General features: G+C 32.5%; 1 protein-coding gene and 1 long non-coding RNA gene across 3 annotated transcripts; one reads left to right on the top strand and one right to left on the bottom strand.

Moving 5' to 3' along the window:
* Nucleotides 1-7,402: 7,402 nt before the first annotated feature.
* LOC148600561 (uncharacterized) lies at nt 7,403-19,506 on the bottom strand. Of its 2 annotated transcripts, none has more exons than XM_088558610.1 (2): nt 19,377-19,506; nt 7,403-14,732 (listed from the first exon to the last, which is right to left on the bottom strand). In XM_088558610.1, exon 2 carries the CDS (start codon nt 14,726-14,728, stop codon nt 13,214-13,216), a length of 1,515 nt encoding a protein of 504 aa, XP_088414736.1. In that variant the 5' UTR covers nt 14,729-14,732; nt 19,377-19,506; the 3' UTR covers nt 7,403-13,213. The 2 variants fall into 2 exon arrangements, with proteins under 2 accessions (XP_088414736.1, XP_088414737.1); XM_088558611.1 differs by lacking the exon at nt 19,377-19,506 and adding an exon at nt 15,860-15,966.
* On the top strand, nt 12,904-23,997 carry LOC148600560 (uncharacterized). The gene is made up of 3 exons (XR_015917994.1): nt 12,904-12,981; nt 13,194-20,282; nt 23,207-23,997. It is a non-coding gene; the product is annotated as an uncharacterized LOC148600560 (long non-coding RNA).
* Nucleotides 23,998-26,016: the final 2,019 nt, after the last annotated feature.

The following is a 26,016-nucleotide window of genomic DNA, read 5'->3' as shown; positions in this document are numbered from 1 at the left end:
GGCAAAAACAGTAATGGTAAAAAATATTTTCAGATGTCATATTAATCAAATATAATACACTATAACACCATAAATCATTTGCTTTAAATCTATAAATGGATCCTACTAGACATTAGCATCAAAATTAACTTTTGGCGTCTCAAGTGGAGACAACTCTTCAACTAAATTAAAATAAATATAAGTTCCTATGAAAGGTAGCAAAGAAGGTCAAAAGTAACGAAATTGAACCCGTGAACAAAACATTATTTACAAAATACAGTAAATTATGCGTAGTAATAATATGAAATGGGGAAAAGTTAGAATATAACATTTGGAGATTTAGGAAAACAACAAATTATCTGTTGGTGCTTTGTTACTTAGCAAACATGAAAACTGTGCGTTAAAGGCTTTCAATAATAAAGTTCTAACACTTACCTTCCTAATAAATTGTCTAAACTTAGGAAAGCGTTGCAAACAAAACTATAAGTTCATGTTGCGTTATGAGTAAATATGAGTTATCTCCCTTGCTAACCATTTTAAAAGACGCTAATCTATTGTAAAGGTACTCAACAAATGACTCGAATTAAATAACAAAACTTAAAGATTACAAATGAATTCTACATTACCAAAATTCATCACTTTAAACAAAAATAAAATACTTCACAAAAAAGTTGAGGGGCAACTGCCTTTACGACCCTTTTAATTTGCTTCCGAGAATAAGTTACCCAATTGCAAACAAAATAACAAAAATATAATTGAGTTGCACGCATTGCAAAAATGCAACCGAGAAGCCTCTTTAATTAAGTCTTGCACTTAAAAAGGAAAATAAAATTTACTAACCTGAAAATATGCAAAGGTCTGTGAATGAAAATACTTTATTACAACTGGCTGGTTAAACTCCAAATCAGGAATGAAGGGTAACTACACCAAAAGGGGCATTCACAGATTTACCATAGTTGATTATGGTATATGGAAGATAATCCTCGAGGCGCAGCTGAGAGCATTTCTTTTTCATATGCAACTATCGTATAACCAATTTAGCTCATACTTTATTTGCCGAGATATCAATGAAGTTCAATCATAAACATCATCATTAGACCAATTGAAGACTAATTAGAACTCGTGGAAGAAACTGCAAACGGAACTTAGGACAAACCCTATAATTGGTATTCACATGAATGTCAACTCACCAACAATATACAAGACACCAAAAAAAAAAAATATCTGTCATATGAAAGATGTCAGACAACGTACATGTAAGCTTCGGAAACATTCCTCTGCTTGAACCAGATAGTGACGAATCTACGAATTTTCGTTATATGATATTCCAACCCAAGACTTGTACTTTCAACAGGAAAATTGAAGGAAAAAAATCAAGTTACATATACAAATGTACTTTCAACCGACATAAACCATTTTTGACGGTAGGCCCGGTTCAGCACCACATTATAAAAAAAATTATACAAGGATTTTATAGTTACGTGATACATACACTTAATGTGCAATGCTATTAAAAACAAGTACTTTTTTTCAAACTAGAGGCTCTAGAATGCCTGAATCGCTCACCTGGTCAAAACTAGTCTTTATAACTTTCTAAAGCTGGACGCATGACCTAACCGTACTAATTTCACAAGAATCATTTAATCAACACAGAGCAACTTAGTTAACCGCCCGGTTTTCATATTACAACATAAATCTCTAATTGTCATTTGTTTTCTAGGGCAATAACTCATAAATTGAGCAACAGATCTTTATGACAATTTCAGAAGAGGTCGGTTTTACCATGCTGATCAATTTCCCCCCTAGAAAATTAGACTAAACCCTTTGGTTTTCAAGTTATTTCAACATGTCCTCATTTTTGTTAGTGGCGGCATTTATTTCGGCAGATATTGTTAAGGATATCCTAACAAAGATTCATGCAATGTTTGGTTACAATCTATCCTATGGCTTGAAGTTGTCTAAGAGAAGATTTTTAAAAAATCCATTTCAGTACCCATAACTGATTCATTTTTCAACGGATCTTGCTGAAAATTTCGGCATTCACGTACATGTAGGTAATTCCATCATGCTGAACAATTTTAATCACTGCCAGATTTTAAAATTGAAATGTAAAATTCAGGGAAAAAATCCATTTCAGGACCCATTACTCATTCATTTGTCAACGGATCTTTCTGAATATTTCGGCATAGGTCCACCCCATCATGCTGAACAAGTTATTCCCTACCAGATTTAGCTAAACAAAACTGTTTTTGCGTTTTGGCGTAATTCTACAATATGACCCCTATAGTGTATTTTTAGTAACGATGGCCATATTTTCGCAAAATCAAAAATCCCCACATACAGATTGTTAAACATGTTCTACATAATATTCATGCAGAGTTTTAGTTTAATACATCCAATAGTTAAGAGGAGAAAATTTTCAAAATTGGAAATGTGTAATTCGGAAACAAGATCTATCTCAGGACCCATAACTCATTCATTCGTCAACGAATCTTTCTAACAAAGTCGGCATAGATCAATCGTGATTAACAATGTTACCCCTATATCAGATTTTAGCTAAACACATCTGTTTTTTAGTTATTTGCATAAGTCTACAATTTGACCCCTGTGGTCAATTTTTAGTAACGGCGGCCATTTGTCTGACTTGGGGATATGGAGGAACGGAATTCCAACCTCTCACGTTGTAGGAGTAACTCAATACTTACCCCAGCAATGCTAGAAATGTCTGCCAAGCTATTTTCTGACTTGGGGATATGGAGTAACGGAATTCCAACCTCTTACGTTGTAGGAGTAACTCAATACCTACTCCAGCAATGCCAGATGTTGTCTACCAAGCTATTTTCTGACTTAGGGATATGGAGGAACGGAATTTCAACCTCTCACGTTGTAGGAGTAACTCAATACCTACTCCAGCAATGCTAGAGTTTGTCTGCCAAGCTATTTTCTGACTTGGGGATATGGAGGAAGAGAATTCGGACCTCTTACACTGAAGGAGCAATTCAATACCTACTTCAGCAATGCTAGAGGTTGTCCGCCAAGCTATATTCTGACATGGGGATATGGAGGAACGGAATTCGGACCTCTTACATTGTAGAGGTAACTAAATACTTACTCCAGCAATGATAGATTTTGTCTGCCAAGCTATTTTTGACATTGGGATATGGAGGAACGGAGTTCGAACCTCTTACGTTGTAGGAGTAACTCAATACCAACTGCGTCGGAACTAGAATTAGTAATTATTCAGCAAAATTACCTTACGTAATGTTCTGAAATATGAGTTATTTTACTGAGGCTTATAGAATTGTCGCACTTTAATTCTTGCTGCAAAATCCTGACATTCTGTTACGCTTATTATAGTATTTGTATGCTGTTTTCTTTTATAACTGCAAGATGCTTGGCTTTAGAGGCATGGACGAACACCGTGATCTATGTACATAACCATTGCTGGAATTCTTTGGACGGGCATCTAAAATCTTTCAGGGTGGTTATAATCAACACAAGGTACAGCCAAAGCATATTACATAATGGGAAGACATGGTCAACCTAACCGTCAATACCAGCCCACATGGAAGGTAGCCGTCAATAATATTCATGAGAGGGTCGCTTTAAATTTGAATTTGAATTAAGTGATTCGTATAATAAAAATATTAATTAGGTATAAGAATAAGTAGATCTTTTTAAATATTGTCATATTTTTTTTTCAAAAGTACAATCAAGGGCGGGAACTTTTGAAAAAGGGAATTCTGGATAGTTCCCGAAAAAAATGGAGTTCCAGGCTATTTGCTAATTTTTGCCAAATTTACAAAATTCTCCAACAACTACATGTACGCAGACTTTTTGTATCGCGCAAGAATTCTTACAAGTAGGCTTCTGGAACATGGTTATGTTGCTACAAGATTGAAGTCATCAATGCAGAAGTTTTGTGGTCGTCATCATGAACTCGTGGATCATTACGGTGTATCCATCTGCGCCATGAAAACTTATTTGTTCAACGTGTCATAGTGTTCCTTTCCTCTTTCGTCTACCCCGAACTTTTTATGAGCAACTCGGTGGGTGTTTCTAGAAAAGTTCTACCCTACCGGTCCATCTGGTCCATGCCCAAGTTTTCAGTGGAGTCCGAGTTTCCCATTTGCTTTAGTTACTTTGTGTGTATGGTTTTAGCTGCTTTATATTCTTTGTTGTGTACGTCTGTTTTCCATGTCTGGTCTTTGTACCTGGATTACATTCTTTTGATTTCCGCTATAACCTTGGTTCCCTCTTCCTGTAGGTACATTATTTCAGCCACGAATTAATTAAAAGTTTGACCCATGGCGGATTCAGAGATTTATTCCTAGAAGGGGTTTCCACATGAGAAGAAGGGGGATTCGAGGCCAATATTTGATCATTTTGTCCTTAACAAAACCTCTTCCTCCCTCCACTGGATCCGTCACTGATCATTACTCTTCCGCAAGGCTGTGAAATTGTCGCTTTTGTAAATTTGCAGGATCGAGGACATCTATTACTGACTGCTCATGGCAATATGTCATAACAAGCGCATCTTACAATGTTACAAATATTCCCAATAAACATACGAAAATCAAGTAAGGAAAAGAGATGAGAAGTGAAGACTAACTTGAAGTGTTAAAACACCGTTGATATCCTGACCTCTGTCCAATGAGCATTCCATTATGTACTGAGCGCTTCGTGAACAAGATCTATGAAGTTGGCTGTTAACGTCTGATCAAGTGGAACTGTACAGTAGTCTTTGGGACTGACCATTTATCTTTTAGGGGCAGATGCTTTGCGTTTTTAAGCAGTTATGATTCCAATTTTGGATAAAAAAAAAACATTGTGACCAAACACACAAATAAATAAACAAACAAAAAATAAAAACTTTAAGGTGAATGCTTTTTAAAATTGCACTCTTCTAAAACTTGATCCTTCCCGCAAGATGTTTAATGGACAGGTCTCTTTAAGATTTCTCAGAGGGAACTATGATTGCCGGATATCTCGACGGAAGAAGGATCTGGATTTATAGTGTTATGAATTGTCTTGTACAATATTTTGGTGGAGTTGTTTATAATTTTGTTTAATAATCCAAGCAACAAGCATTTACGGATGCAGCCCCCCCCCCCTTTAAAAAAAAAAAAAAAAAAAAAAACTATGGTAATCTGCTAAATATTGTATTGAATATGGCAATTTTTATCATATTCTTTAGTAAACCTGTCATAATCTGGTTTCCTTTATACTGATTTTGGCAATTATGTCCCATTCATGAAATCCTGGATCCGCCCCTGAGAAGATACAGTAAATCTAATTTACATTCAAAGTCGATCTTGGCGAAAAGTGAACATGTCTAGACAATGTCGCCCAATGGAAAGAAAAATGGAGTATTGTTGGTACAAATGAGCAGCCAGAGTAATTACTGGAAACTATAACTGCAACTAACAAATATTCTACCCTAAAGTGCATGCAATTTTTACCGTGTTATTGACAATGCGTGCATTCTCCGCTACTAGCAAAAGTTCGTTCTGCAATGCGCATGATCAAAAGATATTTGCGAGCTACATTGGGAGACAAGAGACTGTCAAACATTGCAATAATTAATGCATATTCATAGAGACATATCTGTGTGCATATCAGATGTTATTCACAATTTTGCCACCAAAAAAAAAAAAACAAAAAAACAAAAAAATAATAATTAAAAAATAAAAGATTTTTCTTTCCTATGATAATTCATTACATTGTGAATGATTCTTTCCCATGCTTTCTTTAGTGGTTTAATTTCATGAAAATCGATACACTCAATGTATACTAACATGAAATGTCTAAAGACAACAATAACAAAACTGACGACAGCATGATACCATTATTCCACCGCAGTCAACAATGATGAAACTGACTATAGCATGATACCATTATTCAACCGCAGACAACAATGACGAAACTAACCACAGCATGATACCATTATTCAACCGCAGACAACAATGACGAAACTAACCACAGCATGATACCATTATTCCACTGCCGACAGCAATGATGAAACTAAGACAGCATGATACCATTAATCCACTACAGACGACAATGATGAACTGACGACAAGATGATACCATAATTCAACCGCAGACGACAATGACGACACTGATGAGAGCGTAGTACCATTATTCCACCACAGACAACAATAACGAAACTGACTGTAGCATGATACCATTATTTCACTGGCTGTACTTGTGTAATTGATACAAAAGCTGGTGTCCGCGATTGTTTAATGGTGAATTAATAGGATGTTACACCATAAAAAACCAATCAATTAATAAAACAACAAATAAAGCCTTTAGATAAGAAACCAGTACAGTAAATACAAAATCCGAAAATGACAGAGTACATCGAAAAGGAAATTGTCGTAGACGACAATGACGAAACTGAAGACATCATGATCCCATTAATCGACGACAGACGACAAGGATGAACTGATGACAAGCATGATACCATTACTCCACCGCAGACGACATTGACGACACTGACCATAGCTTAAACCATTATTCCACCACAGACAACAATGATGAAACTGACGACATCATACCATTATTCCCCCACTGACGACAGCGTAATACCGTTATTCCACCTCAGACAACAGTGACGATACTGACTATAGCATATCATTATTTCACCGCAGACGACAATGACGATAGCATGATACCATTATTCCACTGCAGACGACAAGACAATGACAACAGCATGATACCATTAGTCCATCGTAGGCAACAATGACGAAACTGACGACAGCATGATACCATTATTCCACTGCAGACGACAATGACGACAGCATGATACCATTAGTCCACCGCAGTCAACAATGAAGAAACTGACGATAGCATGATACCATTATTCCACCGCAGACAACAATGACAAAACTGACAAAAGCGAGATACAATTATTTCATCGCAGTCAACAATGATGAAACTGACTGTAGCATGATACCATTATTCCACCACAGACGAAAATAAAGAAACTGACGACATCATGATACTATTATTCGACGGCAGACGACAATGACGAACTGACGACAGCGTGATACCATTATTCCACCACAGTTAATTATCTGTTTCAAACGTTTCCTGTTTAAAATGTTAATTAATACTAGTGAAATCGAAAGGAACCCTCTTAAATAAGGCCTCCAGCATGGAAGGCATGACCTCTTTAGCAGATACAATCAGGAAGACATGAAACATATCATTATCAGATGGTAGCGATAAATTGGACACATCTTGACAAAACATCAACAAGACCACACTTTAACAGCCCTTCCATGGACACTAGAGTTACAGCCAAGCAGAGATAACATGGCGTCATACCATTGTGTTTGAAATGCGCAAAATTAACCCCATCATGGGAATATCTTCTGAAAATGGCCAGAGACAGGCCAGTACAAACAAAAAAGAGATTTTAGTAATATATGTTTTATTTTTTTTACACCAGCAATCTGAATACTATTACAAGACAATTTACACAAAAAATCTCAAATGTGCTTGGATTAGAAGTAAAATTCTGGATACTTGAAACAATTCAGGAACAATAACTCTTCTCTTCTAAAGTTGAATAAAATCAGACTAATTATGGAGGACTGCAATGGCTTGATAATGTTTCACAGTAATTTTGAATTGAAAGCATATTTAATTTACACACGATCAAAATTGACATACATGTATTATTAAGTTATTGCAATAGTAACTTTAGAACTTAAACTTCTATAGCATTAAAAAAATTACCAAAAAGTTAAGTGGTAAATGTTGTTAAAATAGTGTAATAAAGTATACAAAAAAGATCAAAGAAAAAAATAACGAAAAAAAAAAAAAAAACAAAAAAAAAAAAAAAAAACATAAGTTCCCACTATGAAAAAAAACTTGATGATTCAAACTCGTTTGTTCTCAGAAACAAAATTTAATTACTGATGACTGATCGACAGGATTGACATGGAAGCAAAATGGATTACAATGTACTTTAGAATTAATATTATTGGACTGGATCTGTATTGAAACTAAATAATTAAATAAGTTTTAAATCAGGTAAAATGCATGTCCATTGCCCACAAATATGAAAAAAACAATTTTACTCAAGGATACTTTCTTTATCTGAAAAGATTATACTTTGATCTCTACATCAATAGATTTGTTTAGAATAATTTTTTAAGAGAATGTAAGAAACAATAAATTTTTGACAGAATTAGCTGCCCTTGAAATGTTAATTTTGTGTGCATTTCATTAAGATTATAAATCACCTTACCAAAATGCTTTGCTTTTCAAGTGCACTGTGGTGTGGTGTTAAAATAAAAAAAAAAACAAGTAATATTGACATATATTTGTTTTGCCTCATAACAATTTTTCCAATTTAGCCAATTACCAATAATGTTTTTAAATTTGGAATTATCTACAACTGAATGAATAATTACAAATGAACACTATATGTACATGTATTTTATACATGTTATTAACTTCACTCTTCAACATGCTGAAGTGCAAGTTCAAACAAATAATCAAGACACAATGTATAATACATGAAAAACCTTTCATAGCTTAGTTCTACATAAATAAAAGTTCTCACTAGAGAAAAAAATTCCATCTTAAAAAAAAAGAATCCAAATAGTCTGCCTTTCATGCGATAATCCATATTGGCAGAGCACATCATTAAAGACTCCGTGAATCGGCAAAGCCTCTTGAACGAGTCCATGTTGACAGCATCCTAAAGATGAATATATATTCCACAGAATGTATTGGAATGTGTCACTTCTTTGATGGACATTAAATATTAGGTTTGTCATTAATATCCATATTGATCATGACATATGTTGGATTCGCCCATTATCGGAAAATCCAAATTCACGAAATGTTTAAAACCAACTTCACCATGCCTTGGCCATCTACATGTAGATACACGAATATTGTCCTTAGTGTTTCAGAAGATAAATTTTAAATCATTCTACCATTCAATGTACATGTACATGTAATTCCATATGGTTAGGCCTCATTAGTTCTAAAATAAAAACTGGGTTTATTCATCTCAGGGAAAATCCTAACTGACCTTTTTAACAAGTCACTTGATATTTCCTATTCAATTGTCAGACTTTGGTTTGGTGGAATTGAACTGTGAATAATTGATGTAAACAAACTTACAGTGGGTATCCAGGGGGTTCATGGGGTGATGGAAAATTTGTGTTACATATATCTTCATTAAAAATATCCAATGAGCAAATAATGACCTGAGTGCCCTTTGGGGACCCCCCTTTTTTAAATTTCTCAATCCAACTCTGTAAGTACATACACACGGAAATGAAACATATATATATATATATATATATATACAAAAAAAATAAACAAATATTGTAAATGAATAAATGTGCATTCTACTCATGCCATGTACATTTATATATTGATAAAAATTACATTTAAACATAGATGATGTACTGTACACACGGTAAGTATTGAAGAAATCTCCATGCATTTACAATTAGTGAAAATACATGTGATTTCCAGTTTATTTACTTTAAGTCAAAAATATTTCAAATTTCAAGAAAAAAAAAATGAATATACGTGTAACTTCAGAAGAATTTATAAATGTACAGTACATGAAGAAATGTATTTATTTTTTTTTAAATGAAATTTGAGGTGAATATACATGTACAAGGATATCACAAGTTGTCAAAGTTGAAGGTGAAATGTCTTGTATAACAATTCAAATCCTGTATAAAAATAAAAATAAAGTATAATACATGTTTTTACATACTACTTCTTTTACAGTTTCATTTTAATATTTGAAAGTATTGTTTTTTAAGAGTCATTAAAAGGATGCATACATGTACATGCATTCATAATATTTATAACTACAATAAGTTATATTTGTTTACAGTGCCTAACATGTTCATTGTTTTAAAGAGTCTTTTAAAAGAATATACATGTATATACATATATGATATTCATGACAAATAACAAATAAATATTTTTTAAATCATTTGAGTAGGACTAAATCAAAGATAGAAACATGAAAATGATAAATACAACTATATACATGTACAAAAACAATGAAGTGAACAGATTTTCACTGATGACACATCTAGATACATGTACAGGTATTTGAAAAAAAACAACTTGATGAAGACCAAGACTTATTAATAAAGAAATATAAAATAATTTCCAAAAAATCAATTATTTTACTAAATAAACTGTTCAGGGTTTGACATTAAAGGTTGCCCGATTGCCCGGGGCAAGTAAAAACGACATCAAAGTTGCCCGACTGGGCAAGTGAAAAAAATATGTGCCCAAATTACATTATTTCTGATCATCGCAGCTCTAAAACATCGAAAATTACTTCTGTATAGTTCGCCATTCTTCCCGACCTTGCTGACCTAGATTATCATTGGATAGTTTTCTGATTTTCCCTTTGCCAAAAATAGATTGTATGATATTAATGTCGACCAATCAGATGCGTCCAATTGTACATCTATTTTTGTTATCCAATTGAACATCGCGATTTATTTATGGAATTTCTTACTTTGGAAAACTGTAAGAAATCTGTATCGAAAACTTCGAAAATATGAGAGAAAAAGAGAAATAAAATTCTATAGAAGATAGTTATTGTTGTCCATTTGTTAAACTAAAGATGTGAAATAAAAACTCCTCACATGAATACTTGTAATTTCTTTGCTTCTTGTTTTACCCCTTATTCCCGCAAAAAATATGACGGCTTTTCGATTTATTTGGCTTGCAATTAATCAGTTCTCCCCAAGTGTCGAGGGAGTAAGCATGGCCAAGCAGGGGACACTTGACTGTTTTGGGGTAACTGGGGTCCCCGAAATTCCACAGAAAAATACAAAAGCTGACTATGAATTAAAACGAAAACGTGGGTTTAATGATGGATGGCTGAAATTTATGTTAAACCACTGTCATCTGCATTATAGTTGAACAGTTTCTTGCCATCCACGTCTTATTAAACAAGGGTTTCTGGTTTAAACACTATATAGTGACACAAAATTCTGGGCAAGTGAATCACATATGTCACTTGCCCGACTGGACAAGTGAATATAAAAGCTAACGTCAAACCCTGAAACTAATTTAGTATCATTTCTTTTAAAGATTTTTTATTATGTTAATTACAAAATGTATTACATTTATGTAAATAAAAAAGTAAAAATGTATTAAAGATAATTAAGTCAGTAAATTAAAACATGTTTCTTAGAAAAAAATTCTGATATTGTTATGAAGATTTCTGATAAATTAAATCATTATAGATTAAACATATTTTATTTATCTTTAGATCTTAATTTGTTTAATAAATTAATATTGTTTTAGTCCATCAAGAGAAGAAAAAAACACTAAATCATAATAAATGCACCATTCAACAAAATATACATGTACATGTTATAATCTTATTAGTCATAAAAATACAAACTGGCATTGTTCCTCACATGAATCATACATTAGATTTGAACCAATTATAAAATACAGGTATAGGTGTTAACATAATTACAGTGGTGGGTTCAGGGTGTAGTCCCCCTTTGAATAATTTTTAATTTTTGCAATCTATGGACCTTAATGAGCAAATAATAACCTGGCACCCCTCCCCTTTTTCATAATTTCTCCATACACCCCTGTTAGTGCTAAATATATAAAATCAAATACACATACATGTACATATATATTTACACAACAACTGACTTAAAAATCAACATTTTATACATGTAGCTGTACATGTACCTAATGTGAATCTATAAATTGAAGATATTTCTATTTATCATTGCATTTGCAAGTACATGTAATCACTGTTGTGGTTAATTTAATGTCCTTAGTAGTATCTTTCAATAATATACATGTAATTAATATTTCAAGAAAAAAACACAATAAAATTTATGAAATAAATAAAACTTTTAACAAAAATATGTTGATTTTAGTTGAAGCAATGAAGACTTATAAGGATATCACATGTTGCCAAAAAAATTCTATGATATTAATTCAAATCATGACTAAAAAAATGCTACATGTACATTACATGACTGTACTTTTTTAATTATTGTTTTAAAGAAATTTATTTTTAAAGGCCTACATGTAAATACTGGGTATGAATAAATCACTAATACATGTACATGTACTTATCTTTTACCACATTCATATCTTGATGTGGTACATGTATGGTGTTAGATATTTACACAAAGTAATACTAGTATTAAAATTTTTGATTTTAATTATTTTCAGTTTTCAAATGAGAAAATTTCATTTATTTAGAAACATGAAAATGCAAATATATACAACAAAAGGCAAACATTATTTTCAATGATGACACATCTACATGTAGATACATGTACATGTATTTGACAATCTTGATGAAGGCCAACTCTGATTGATAAAAAATGTAAATTAAATTTATTTTACACTGTACTCAATATGAATTTTCTGTACTATTTGAAACTTTTAATAAGTTAATAATTATCATATTTTTGTAAATCTTATGCCAAAAATTAAATCATGTATCTTTTCTTTTTATCAAGTTAATTATCATATGAACAAATTTATGTTTATTTATGTCTGACAATTAAGAAAAAGGTGGAAATGTCTGATATTATTAAAATTACTTTAGAAAAACAAACCCTACATGTAAACAAATATTTAATAATTTATTTTTTATGAGAATTTTGCACTGAAGGTATTGTTTATCTGCCATCCATATTATCTCACAATTGCAGAGCTGAAATACCATGATTTCCCGTCATATTTCTGCTATTTACATTTAATGAAAGAAAAACCGAAGTTCCGAATGAAAATGTTACAACTGGTACCTAATATGAAACTCACCACATATAGTATTCAATTGGCAGGGAACCAGAAATATGGCGGGAAATCATGGTATTTCAGCTCTTCAATTGTGAGATTATAGGGAACATTTCAAAACATCCATAGAAAAAAGATGGCGGATAGACAATACGCTGAGTGCAAAATTCTCATAAAAAATAAATATGGAAATATTTCGATCTCGGAGGTAAGAACGAGAAATAATTGTATGAAAGTTGTAGTACAGAACGACATGAATTAAATGCCAACTTCTTTAAAGGAACTTATGAGTAATTTAAAAGATAATTAAAAAACTGCAAACAGACTGAGGTGAATTCGAGTATACATGTAAAACAATAAAACATGTTTTCTTACCTTGAAGTTGAAATTGAATTAATCTCAATAATTTGTTTATCTCAGTGATGGTTCTCCATCAAAAGTCAATATACAGTAAATATCCTGACCACCTTATTGTAATCAACAACAGTGAGATGATGATTCACTTTATCATAATGTACACACCGAGGGCCAAACAACTCATCATCTCCACTGACTACAACTTCATGTTTATCTCCATCCCTTGAAATTAGTAATAAATTATATTTGTAATGATTACACACAAAAATATTCTGGTGTTCATCCATTGATATTCCAAAAGGCTCTGACATTGTATTGTGATCCTTGAATGTGAAGATAACTCTGAGGTCAGAATCTAAGACAGTAACTGTGTTGTTGTTGTAGTAAGGACAGGTATAACATATTCTGTTGCCATCTGTGTCTATATATGAATCATAAACAACAGTCTGGTCATCATGGAGTTTGTCTATTTTTTCTGTATCTATATTAATTTTTCGGATTCCTACCTGAGGTACACAGAAGTATAAATGTCCATCACTATGTGTAATTCCATAGACTTGACTCTTTATCTGAAGTGTTTTAATGATTTTACTCCTGTCTACATCTATGATGGAGATTGTTTCTGGGACAGGATTAGAAACAGCAACATGGTTCTCATTGATGACTGTTACATCGTATACTGCTCCTCTTCCTCCATTAAATCTGACTGATGATTTGTGTTGACCATTACTGTGTAGTATGTTTACTACACCATTCTCCCAATCAGTCAACACCAGGAGTCCATTAGGCAGCGTACAACAACCAGTCCACCAACCTTGATCTACTGTAAACTGTTGTTTAAGTGTCAGTTGTCTGGGGAATCTTGTCTTCACCTCTGCCTGACCTACGTTTGGTTTGTTTATGTCTATGGATGTTGTATTTTTTTCTTTTGATACTTTAATGTCACACAGAGTTTTTATTCCAAAAATTGTGTCGTCTGCTGTGATGTTTTCATTCATTTCTATGTCTGTATTATCCATGGCTCCTTTTTCAGATAATTTATGTAAGATTTCTTCTGATTCTTGGACTTCTCTCTCCATTTGTTTTGTGGCAATGAATGTTTCGAAATTTGATACATGGTTCTTAATGAGTTCTTCCTGTTCCAATAATTCACCAAGTTTTCTTTTATTTGATTCCAGGATTTTTGTGGTGGCTTTGATTTCATTTATATTTTCATTTACAACTGACTCTAACTCTGATAGTGTTTTGTTTTCTAGTTTCTTAATTTGATCAATAAGATTTTGTGTTTTTTCTTTTACCTCAGTTGATAGTTTTTCCTTCTTTTTCTGTAGTTTTTTCACATTTTCTTCCCTGTCAATGATTGCATTCAAGACAGCTTCATGATTTGTTTTTATATTGGTCCATAAATCCTCGAAAACTGCAGATGATTTTACTTCACGGATGACATCTTCTATATCTAAAGTGTCTTTACACTTTTTATGGGACTCCAGTCGACATTTTTGACAAATAACAGAGTCATGAGACCTACAGTAATATTGATATCTTTGCTTGTGTTCTTCACAGTCAAGTTGAATTTTTTTGTCGATGAATGATGCCATTTTTCTGCAATATAAAGACAAAACTATGAATTTTAATTTTAGTCCAGGAGACAATTCTCTTAAAATCAATTATATATAGCTTAGTATAATCACTTTTTGGGATTTGGCATTGGTTCTATTTTTTTGTTTTGACGGTGGTGGTCAAAGCAAAAAAATTTCTCCAGGGTCGAATCCAAAAATGGATAAGGCTTGTTACAAAATGTATTTTTATTGACTTTTGAATGAGTTTACACATTTCATACAGGTTAAAATCAGTTACATACAGCTGTGCTGCGAAACGTAGCTTGAACTATTATTTTGTGATTTGGCACTGAGGATATTTTTTTCTTTTGACATTGGTGGATTCAGCTTATTACCATTTTTTTTTTATTGACTTTAGAATAAGTTTATATAAACCTTTCAACTTTCAACTACCCTGGACTTTTTATGAGCAACTCGGTCTGTGTTTCTAGAAAAGCAGAGGACACTTAACCTACTTTGTATGTATTATTTTAGTGACATGTACTTCATGTTCTTTTTTATGTCTGTTTTCTATGTTTTATCTTTCTCACTGGATTACTTTCTTTTGATTTCTGCTAGAACCTTGGTTTCCTTGATTACTATTCATACAGTGGGTTAACCCTCATGGAGCGCAGTGGTCAAAATACTAAGCCTCTTGACCTAACTTAGCAGATACGCTCATCAGTCGTTTGAATTGTAGCGACAAATAGCAATATTTGACTCTTTTTTGCTATTTGTCACTTATATTCAAACGACTGTGCGTACATGTATATTAAGCCCTTGTTTTCCGTTAAAAAAATCCAAAGTTGTAATTTCAAAGGTTAAACCTACTCCAGCAATGCTGGAGTTGGCAAGCTATTTTCTGACTTGGTGCCATCCTAAGAGTTGGGGTATGGGGGAACGGAATTCCAACTTCTAACGTTGTAGGAGTAAGGTTAAACCTCTCTGGAATCTCGAATTTAAGTACTTGCATGTGTCATCCCTTTCGGGATCGGTGGTGGTCAAAACAAAAATATATCTCCTGCACCGAATCACAACAGGAATTACTGTCATGTCTTAACTTGGCACAACCGTATATATCGTTTGAAAATCAACACAGTTATTGAGGGACAATATGTTTGTATGACTTACAGACATGCAACACCGTCAGGGATTTAAATTACCGGTGGTCCTACACCTTTCAGACAGACGCGGAGTTTCTGTTTCAATGATGACGTAAGTCTGCGGGTCTCACTAATTGGCGACAAGAGGTGACAAAAAGCGACAAGAAACAACAAGTGGAATAGCGCAAAGAAATTTTTGTTTTTATTTAAACAGAGACATACAATTGTTTATTTATGTGTTTGATTTAAAGCAAAAAAAATAAATAAATAAATAAATAAATAAATAAATAAAAGAATAAAAAAAATAGGAAAATATTGTCTTTAAAAACCAGGAAAAGAATATTTTTCAGGTAAAAATGTGAAGATAAAAAAGGTTGTTAGAAATATTTCCAAAATGATAGTAGTATAAGGAGGATTTTTTTCATTAAAGAAAAATAATAAAAAAGAAAGAGATAAATCAATAAAGTAACAGGAAAACTGACTTCAAAATATGTTATAAAGATTCAATTGTCTCATTTTTTAGAATAAAACATATTGCTCAACTTGGTATTATTTTTGCAGTTTTCATATCTCTCTAGAGAATAACCCATTTTATCATATATTTTGAACTAGTTTCTTTTATAACAATGCATTTTGCTATGTTTTTCTTCGGTTAAAGAAAAAAATAACCTTTTCTTTTAATCATACCATTGAATATTGTTTCCAAATAATTTCCTGTTTGTTATTTCACATAAAACATGTTTCCATACTTTTATCAATTTGAAAATACATCAAATCAAATCTAACATATAAAGATATAGTTTCTTTATGAATTGTAGTATCTAATTTATTCAAACTGTTCATTGGTCAAATTGAGAAAAGATTTTTTTTATTTTAAATTTGTATCAGTTGACTTCCGTTTTTTTCTAAATTTTCCTAAAAATAATTAACTCATTTTTTTCAATAATTATCTCATTTTTGTCCTATGTTACTTTATTTGGCCTTTAAATGAAAAAAAAACGTCGCTTTAATTTCTCGAATTCTTGACCTTTCTTGTCCCCACTTGACACCTCTTGTCACTAATTAACTATAAATTTCTATAGGAAACATTTTGTTATAGTTTGCTAAACAATGTGACATTGAGTCACGGTAAGATAGCTACTTGTTGCAGTTTGTGTTCAAGCTTCCTGGTTCAATCATAATACAGAGTATCAGAAGTACTTGTAAAGTCCGAAACAAACTCAATATAACATCAAACGAAACGAAGAACGAAATCGAAAGAAATGAAATATAACAGAACTAATCAAAGCAGATCCATTAATTTAATATAGAAATTGAAACATGTCCCAATAATCATTATAATTGATAGGATTTTAGGCTATGCCAATGATGGACGGAGCACTTGTGTAATCGTCTACTTCCGTCAGAATATTTTAGCCAGTCATAGTTCTGGTCTTACATTCTACATACATGTATATAGGTCGCTGACTCTTCGTTAAAACAATTAATTGTGTTTTGGGTTGGAAGGAAAAACTATTTGAAAATAATATACGTTGTGAAGTGGCTCAGTTAAACGTACATAAGAATAATGAATAAGTTAACAATAGCCACATTTAAAGGTAAAAAGGGAACTACATACGAATATATTCAAGTTACCTATTCATTTTTAAACGCATAATAAACCATTTGATGTTTAACTAGAAATGAAAACCCAGCGAGATTGTAAATAGTCTTCAATCATAGAAAAAAGAATAATAAAAAGAATGCCGAGTACTAATTGGGAAAACTGTCTTATGCAGGCCTTGAGGCAGTGGTTCCAGTCAAAAAACATTATAAAGAAAGGAATGCTATGCTTTTATTTGTCGCTCATCGTTTGACCATTTTTGTTACAAAAAGGTACCATAACCCCCAAAACCATCCTGACGTATCATTCACTGTATCATAAATATATTTTTATTACGGTTACCGCCTCATGACAACGGAAGCTACGAGATGGCAAATAAAAATGAAACTTTGCATAGACGATGGCATATGAATTTCGATAATGCACTTCTTGGAAATTGTGCCATATTTTGGTCTAATATTATTGCTTTTTGCAATATTAATCATTCTGTTTTGCTATTTTGGCCATGATTGGTGAAATTATATCACAGGGGCTTGCTCACACTATGAAATATGCAGCCCGACTCTATATATTAAGAAGTATTTGGTGGTGATTTATTAGGTTGTTTGCAGGGCAGTAATAAGTTATAAATATATTTGATTTTATTCGGGGTGGGGGGTGGTTGAGTTGAAGCGAGTTACCCCAAAATCTGGGATTCCCGTTTTCTTGTTATATACTATTCGGACTGCATATTTGGGAGTAGGACCAATCCCCTGTGATAGTATTATAATACTTTATCGTTTATGTTAATGTACGTGTCTCTGTACTAGGTGCCCAGAAACTAAGCGCTTTCACATGACACATAGGTGTCTATGAAACAACTTGTAGCACTTGAGCTATGAACCTTATCAACTGAGAAATGAAGATAGTTGAGTGTAACACGTTTCTAAGGATATGATTTATTTCAATGATTTGTGGCTTAAGGAGGTAGAGCTGGGGTAGGGGACGCCTCTTGAAATCAGTGATATGGTTACATCATATTCGATTTCACCAAAGCATATAACGCTTTCATTTGAAACATAATGAAATCAGTCCAAGTTACTTGATGCTTACATGATATTGATGTCAAATGCTGAATACAAACGTTATAATGATTTGTAAGAGTTATGTCCTTTACCCTATGTCTACCTCCTTAAATTTGAATTATTTAACAGACAGTTTTGACCTGGAGGTCGATAAACTGAATTTCGACCTGAAAATTTAAAATTGGGAATGGTCAACTAGTAGTTTGTAGTTCAATTATGGGCTATATCGGAGTGTTCCATGTAAACATATATCGAACCCGAACATTACGCAAACTGGCACGCTACTATGATGCATTATAATGTATTTTGGTGTGTGTGTTTTTAAATGTCCCTCATAATCAGAATGGTGAATTTAAGAAAAATAAAACGATGAGTTTAATATTAACCATTTATAATAATAAGCTTATAATAAGCTTATGTTAAGATACGTTTGAATTCGATTCCCGTACTTTCCTTTTATTCCATATTTTTGGAATACGACGAATATTTGAGGCGCTAAAACGATTGATATAAATTGATTCAGTACATGAGTACTTTGATTCTACAGCATGAATCACCTCTACCATTGGCAGTGTCTGAATTCTACGTGGATTGGTACTTGAATATACATGTATTAATACTTGTTATATATGGATTTGTGTACATTGTATTGAGGCAGACCTCATTCTGTTTCGATATTTCAAAAAAAAAAAAAAACCAAACAAACAAAACAAACAAAACAAACAAAAAAACAAACAAAAAAAAAAACAGACTAGTCTTAGTCTTAAAGTTTGACCCTTGACATATTTATCAACCATTATGAAATAATAAAGCACGGAAAATACAAGAAGATGGTACAATGAACTGAAGTAAAAGCTGAATGGAAAAGTAAATCTTACTCTTTACTGGTCAGTATTCCCAATTAGCACGAAGTTAACTTATTTGAACGTCAGAGAGGAAAACGCCCTGTTGGTTTAGTACGGAATGTTATCTTTTTACTTCCTGGTATAACCACAGATTACACACGATTAGTTATGGAAGCTCATAGGGTACACCCGAGTTGTTTTTTTTCAAAATAAGTCAGAATAATTGGTTAAAACTTGTCTTGTCGACATTTCAAAGGTCAGAATGTTGTTTTATAAACAAACATGTCGACTTTTATCATCATATATTTCTCGACTTTTTTCCCCTAGTTCGAATGATCGAAGTGTGTGCATTATACATGTATCATGGCGGCTTGTTTTTGTCAACTTTGTAAACCACATGTCCACATATTTTATTTCAATACACAATTACACATGCGCAATCACGAATGTCGAACGCCTGTCAGATTGTTATTTACATCGGCTAGTTCTACATCCCATCAACAAATAATTTGCCGAAAGATAATTTATTTGAACAAAATACATCTTACCAAGCCAATATAATATTATTTCCACAGAAAACACAATGTTAATGCTACAGACGTATGCTGTTCTCCCACAGGCGTATTTTAACCTGACAGGCGTATGCAGTCGTATTTAAGTAGAACCGGGAATATCTGCCAATCAAAATCGAGCTACATAAAGGACTTCGTCGACAATAAAATGACCTCTTTTTTTTTTAATTTTATACTTCACTTGAGAAATAATTTCTTAAAATCACGTTTTTTAATTAAATCATTCAAATACTCTTTTCAAACTATTTAAATTCAGTTTCATTTTAAATTTACGATTTTCGTCGTATCTTGAAACTGCCCGTATGTAAATACGATCAACAGCGGAATGCTTGAAATCGAAGTGCAACGAGAAAACAATGATATCTTGGTAGGTATCCGTCGAAGAAGAAGCGAAGTTATATACTAAGAAGAGAAATATACAATATTACCATGATGCTTGAAGCGGAGTTTTGACGGAGGTGTCAACAAATTAAAACCACACACGGTTACTGTACTGTGATTGTCTGTGTACAGAGTCACAGGTTAATTTATAGCACGCCCGAACTTCGTCAAGTTCATGAAGTTTTTCACAAAATCAAATTCAAATTCTAATATTCGGTAGGCATTGCCTAAACCAGCGAGCATCATGAGCTTTACCATATATGTACCGTCTGTGCGAGATTCGTAAAAAATATTAAAGGACATTACAATGATGGGGGGGGGGGTCGACCCGGATGAATTTTTTTTCTGCAAGTTCAGTATTTTTCTTAACATTTAAGCAGCGAGCAAAATCAATATTTCTATTTAAAAAAAACTGCCTTGTGAATATATGGGGAATTTTTTTCAATAAATGAATAACTTGAACATTCCCCCCCCCCAAAAAAAAAATCAAACCCCATAACCCCCTTTCCTCTCACTCTCAAAATGGTCAATAACTGTACAGCACTTTGCAATACTTTACATTTTTTATCCCTTAAGGGCATCTCTAGCAACATCAATTTTAGTTTCAATCTGTACAGATGCCGGAAATATTACAGTTCTCCACCGATAGTGGGAATATTTTACATTTGACATAAACAAAGTTCAGATGACAGCTGCAAATTCCAAACAGAAAATTATTGCCTTTCCTATCTTGGAAAAGCTATGCTGCGATTTTGATAATATAATCGGAATTATAGTTTTTCCGAGGCGGTTAGGTTCTTGACAACAACAACAGTGGAAATACACATACGTACATCCATGTGTTTCCAGAAGTTTTTATAAACATACCATTCACTTCTTTAAATAATTAAAACAAATTAAAAAAAAACTTGAAAACTATCAGAAAAGATGAATTTATTTCTACTGAAACATAATCTTAACCCATTTGTTTGATTGAAGGATATGACATATTTTCGGCGTAAGGACAGTCACCTTTTATTACTTCTGGGACATGACTTTTTTTGTTAGTGTATTGGGGAACCTTTAGGTTACAGACCACCAATTCAACCAATGAGCATTTGGAACGTACGCAAAAATAGTCCTACGCAGAAATTACCCCTGTTCCTCAAAGTGCTGTGAAAAAAGTTCTCATCTCATTTAAAAAATTTAAACAGTTTCTGAAAGGAAAAACATTTCTGTACATTTTATAGGTGCACTTTGCTTCTTGTAATGTGAAGCATAATCTCCATAATGATTTCTAAATATACACCTATCTTGTGAAAACACTGGGATTTCCCATGCTATTTATAGACACTTCACTTCCAGTGACCAGTACTGCACTGCAAGTCTGCTAACCCCACATGCCATTCTGAGGATTGTGAGCTGACATATGTAGAATCATGCTGATATATAGTCCTCTGCAGGTTAAAGTTAAGGTAAAGTCCAGAGAAGCCTTTGAATATTGTGAAATTAGCATAGAAGCCTATGGGAAGTGGAATTAGTGGTTTCTAGCCTTAAGCTGAGGCCATGGCAAAATGAAAAGTTTCTTGGAATAGCTTTAAACTACTTGAAGATCTTGTAAACTATGCTATGAGAGGAATACACTACAAAAATCCTTCAAAATATGCATTTTCTTAAGTTATAGGTCCAAATTATGGAAAATTGGTCTTTTTGGCTGCATTTTATGTCCTATCTTGTGAAAAGTGTAGAAAATTTAGTAAAAATATCAAATATTTAACTTTGAGGGCTATATTTACCTAAATATGGTGGTAATCAGCACTTGAAATCAAGTTTTGTGTAAATTTGAGCAAAAATTCGATTAGAAATGAGGAAAAACTCACTTTCATTACTGCGGTTAAGGACATATAAGCATTTCCCTATGTCAACATGGAAAATCCATTTTTGAGTACTTTTTTTGCTTTAGGTGCCCTTTACTTGTCATGTTTTATTGTGAAAACACTGTATTTACAAATTTAAAGCCAAATATATCACCTTTTGTGAAAATTTAAAGATTTAGGGTTTTTGACATGTGATCAAGAAAAAGGGGGAGGCATGTCAGACATGAATTTTTAAAAATAGACCAATTTTTTAGAAAATGACTACTTTTAAAGGCTATCTCTTTATTAATATTGTTAAAAAACAAGTTGTGATTGATTTTTTTTATTTGAAAAGTCATAAAAAGTTCTTTGCAAATATTTGATGCACTTAAGTATGGTAGAATATTGTCACTTTTTTGCTCGCGCAACTTGGTTACCTTATATTTAAAAATCAAATAAAAAAAAGTGTAATTGTACTAAAAAAGATAATCAATGGTGAGTTGCAGACTGTTATTGTCCAGTGTGCTAAATTAATTTGATTACTTAAATAATACTGGTCATTATCAAAACAGGTTAACTAATTATGGAAGTGGTAAGGTACACATGTGTGGTATATATTTCATGCATTCTAAAGAAAGATGTTGGCATTTTCCCATGTAAATTCTGGAGCGTGATGGGTATACAATACTGAATATTTCTTTAATTACCCTTAAGGTAAAGTGTGTAAATTTAAATAAAATGGTAGTAATTCAGGAATGCCTGTCTGTGCAGTAATATCCTCAATTATGTGATGCACACAACTGGTTTTGAGGTTGTGTAAACTAAAAGAGTATTACATCCTTATAACTTCAAAATACAATAAGTTAGCATTTAATAAGTTTGTGATGTCACTGTCATACACATGTAGAAAAAAAAGATGAAAAATAACTTTCTTTATGTAATCAGTCAATATATTAAACTTCAAATGATTTTTATAATACTACCTATGTACATGTACATTATCATTCATGTATCACTGGGCAATCAGGACTTAAACAAGGGTACATTGTATATCTGGTCTAATTTTTGATTTCAGATGAGTTGTTTACAGTTTTGTCAGAAGAATTGAAACCAGATTAATGTCCTTGTATAATGTGGATGCTACTCCATGTGTTTTAAGCTTAATACTGTGATCTAAAACACAAATGTAGATACATGTACTGTAGTATTGATTGAGAACCTTTGAAATTGTATTAGTTGAGACCCTTGAGCATAAATGTAGAATTTTTTTCAAACCATTATACATGCTATGTTTCTATTGCAATAAACTTTACAAATTATACTGTACAATTTGATATATGGAGTCTTGTTTAAACCATTTTAGAGGAAACATTCTAAATCCAGCTTTTCTATTATACTTTAATTGGAAAAAAAGATTCTTAAGTCCAACTTTCCGATTGTTTTCCTTGTGAAAAAAATTCCAAGTCCCTATTTTCCAAACATTTTCCGAGTGAAAAAAATTCCAAGTCCATATTTTCCAAACACATTCTGAGTGAAAAAATGCCTAAATCCTCACTTTCCAAACTATTTCTGAAATTAAGTACAGATTTTCGAATAATACATTCGGAATTCCAAAATTAAAGCTCGGAATTCTGAGTAAAGTCGAAATCTCCTGCTACGGATTAACAAAGTAACAAAAGCAAATGAGCAACTCGGACTCCACTAAAAACTTGGAGCATGGACTTGGTGCACCGGTAGAGTAAGCATCCTCTGCTTTTCTCGAAACGTAAAAAAAAAAAAATAATAAAAAGTCCGGAGTAGACAAAAGAGGAAATGAAAACTTTGACTTTTTTATCTGCATTGCAATACTTATTTTCACTGTAAAAATTTGTTTGGTTATCCAATTTATTTATTTTAAGCTAAAGAAGCGACATTTTTACTTAAAAGAGGTTAGAATAGCACATATCACATGAAGATACAAGAATATCTTCTAAGACGTTGCATTTGAAATGATGAAACTTAAGAAAATTTGTTTGTTAAGGACTTATTTGCACTATACAATTAAATTTCTTGACACAAACTACATTGTCTTACTCAGTGAACCTTAACCTACACAAGAATAAGAAATTTTTGGTTAATATGGTGAAAATCCTATTTTTTCAAATGTAGGGTTTTCCAAAAACTTGCCATAATCATTAAGGAAAAGGGGACTTTTAAATGGTGTATGTCTTGTGATCTTTTGAAAGCTTTATTTGTATGGCATCAAACAATACAAGATTTATTAAAATTGAACATGGGATATTGATTTTAGAGCAAATTTAATACTTGGTTTGTTTCCCCAGATTGGAGATAATTCTGCCTTGTGTTCTACTACATGCATTCATATAATGAAAAATGCTATATATATGGCAAAAAGGAGAAAACACATAAAGACGCAGATATTTTTTCACAATCTGGGCACTGACAAAAGTATTTATTTGATGTTTTTTATCTAATCATTGGTTTTCAAACCCCACAAAGACCATATGAGGATGAAAGTATAGAAAATCATGGAGTTTTCCCAGAACTTAATACTGGGTACTAATAGGCTTGTTTTCACTTTCTTTTCTACATTGCAATACTTATTTGCACAGAAAAAGTTTGTTCGGTTGTCCATTTTATTTGTTATAAGCTAAAGAAGTAACATTTTTTTGCTTAAAAGTGGTTAGAATAGCACATATCACAAGAAGATACAAGAATATCTTCTATGACGTCGCATCTGAAATGATGAAACTAAAGAAAATGTGTAGCCACGTGCACATGGCCATAATTGTGTTTACTTTTGACCACATGATGAGGGTTTTGATTGGCTATATTTTTATATATATATTTGATTGACACCTCCCGTTAGGATGTATTGTTAACATGAAAAATAGACAAAAAGTGGCGAAAGTTAAATCTGGTGGTATATTGTTGGGATATAATATAGAATATGAAGATTGTATTGAATGCTTTGACACTGCTTGTAAATATGTTTTAAGGTTTAGAGTAAAGGGTGCACTATACAATTACATTAAGGCGCACTGTTTCGCACACCAAGTTACCCCGGTCTAATTTTGTAAAACTTAAAAATTAAAAGTTGAAATTTGGTGGATATATTGTTTAAATGTAGTTAAGCATTTATACATAGACAGATGTAATATATGTTATGGTAAACAGGTGTAATTTAAAGGAAGAATGGTATCCGGAACGTTTCAGTCCCCTGCCGTATTAGGTTCTCTCCTCAGGATTAGGGTGCAGGCACGAGACTGGAATTAATTTTCAAGTGCATTTCAATATACACATTTGAGCAGATTAGAAAATTTTACCATCATTTTCTGAAATTAGTACATATAATTCGGAGATGGGGTAAACATGACAAATGAACTGAGTTAAAAGTCCTAAATTTTAACCTTCTTCCACTGAACCAAATCACAACTTTTAGTCAGAATTGATTAATGAAAAAAAATCCCATGTAATTTTAACCAATTTTCTACCAATTAGAGGCAAAACTTTAGCAAATAAGTTTCCAGTAAAAATATGAAAAAATGTGGAAGGTACTTACTACCAAAGTTGGAACTATATTCGTTGTGTTCTCGTACCTATTAGATCAATAAATGTGCTCATCATGATTAGTTGAAAAAATATATAAGTTATAGCAAATTTATTATCAGTGGTACATTGCATGTCCAATAATCGAAGGGAATAAGGCCCCTCTAAAATGTACATTTTTTTTTAATGCAATATTTTTGTGATTTTTTACATTGGTTGCATCATATTATGTGTATTTGATGCAATGAAGTTCAGTTTACTCAAGTTCCAGCTGCTTTAAGGCCAAAAATAGGGTTTTTATACATGTGGCCATGGTCAATGCACTTTTTAACCATG

This window comes from Perna viridis, chromosome 13 (assembly GCF_037379345.1).
Source record: "Perna viridis isolate PV_CMFRI_1.1 ecotype Kerala chromosome 13, ASM3737934v1, whole genome shotgun sequence".
Classification (NCBI taxonomy): domain Eukaryota; kingdom Metazoa; phylum Mollusca; class Bivalvia; order Mytilida; family Mytilidae; genus Perna; species Perna viridis.
The sequence above is the reverse complement of the archived record's forward strand: the minus strand, read 5'-3'. Positions and strand labels throughout refer to the sequence as shown.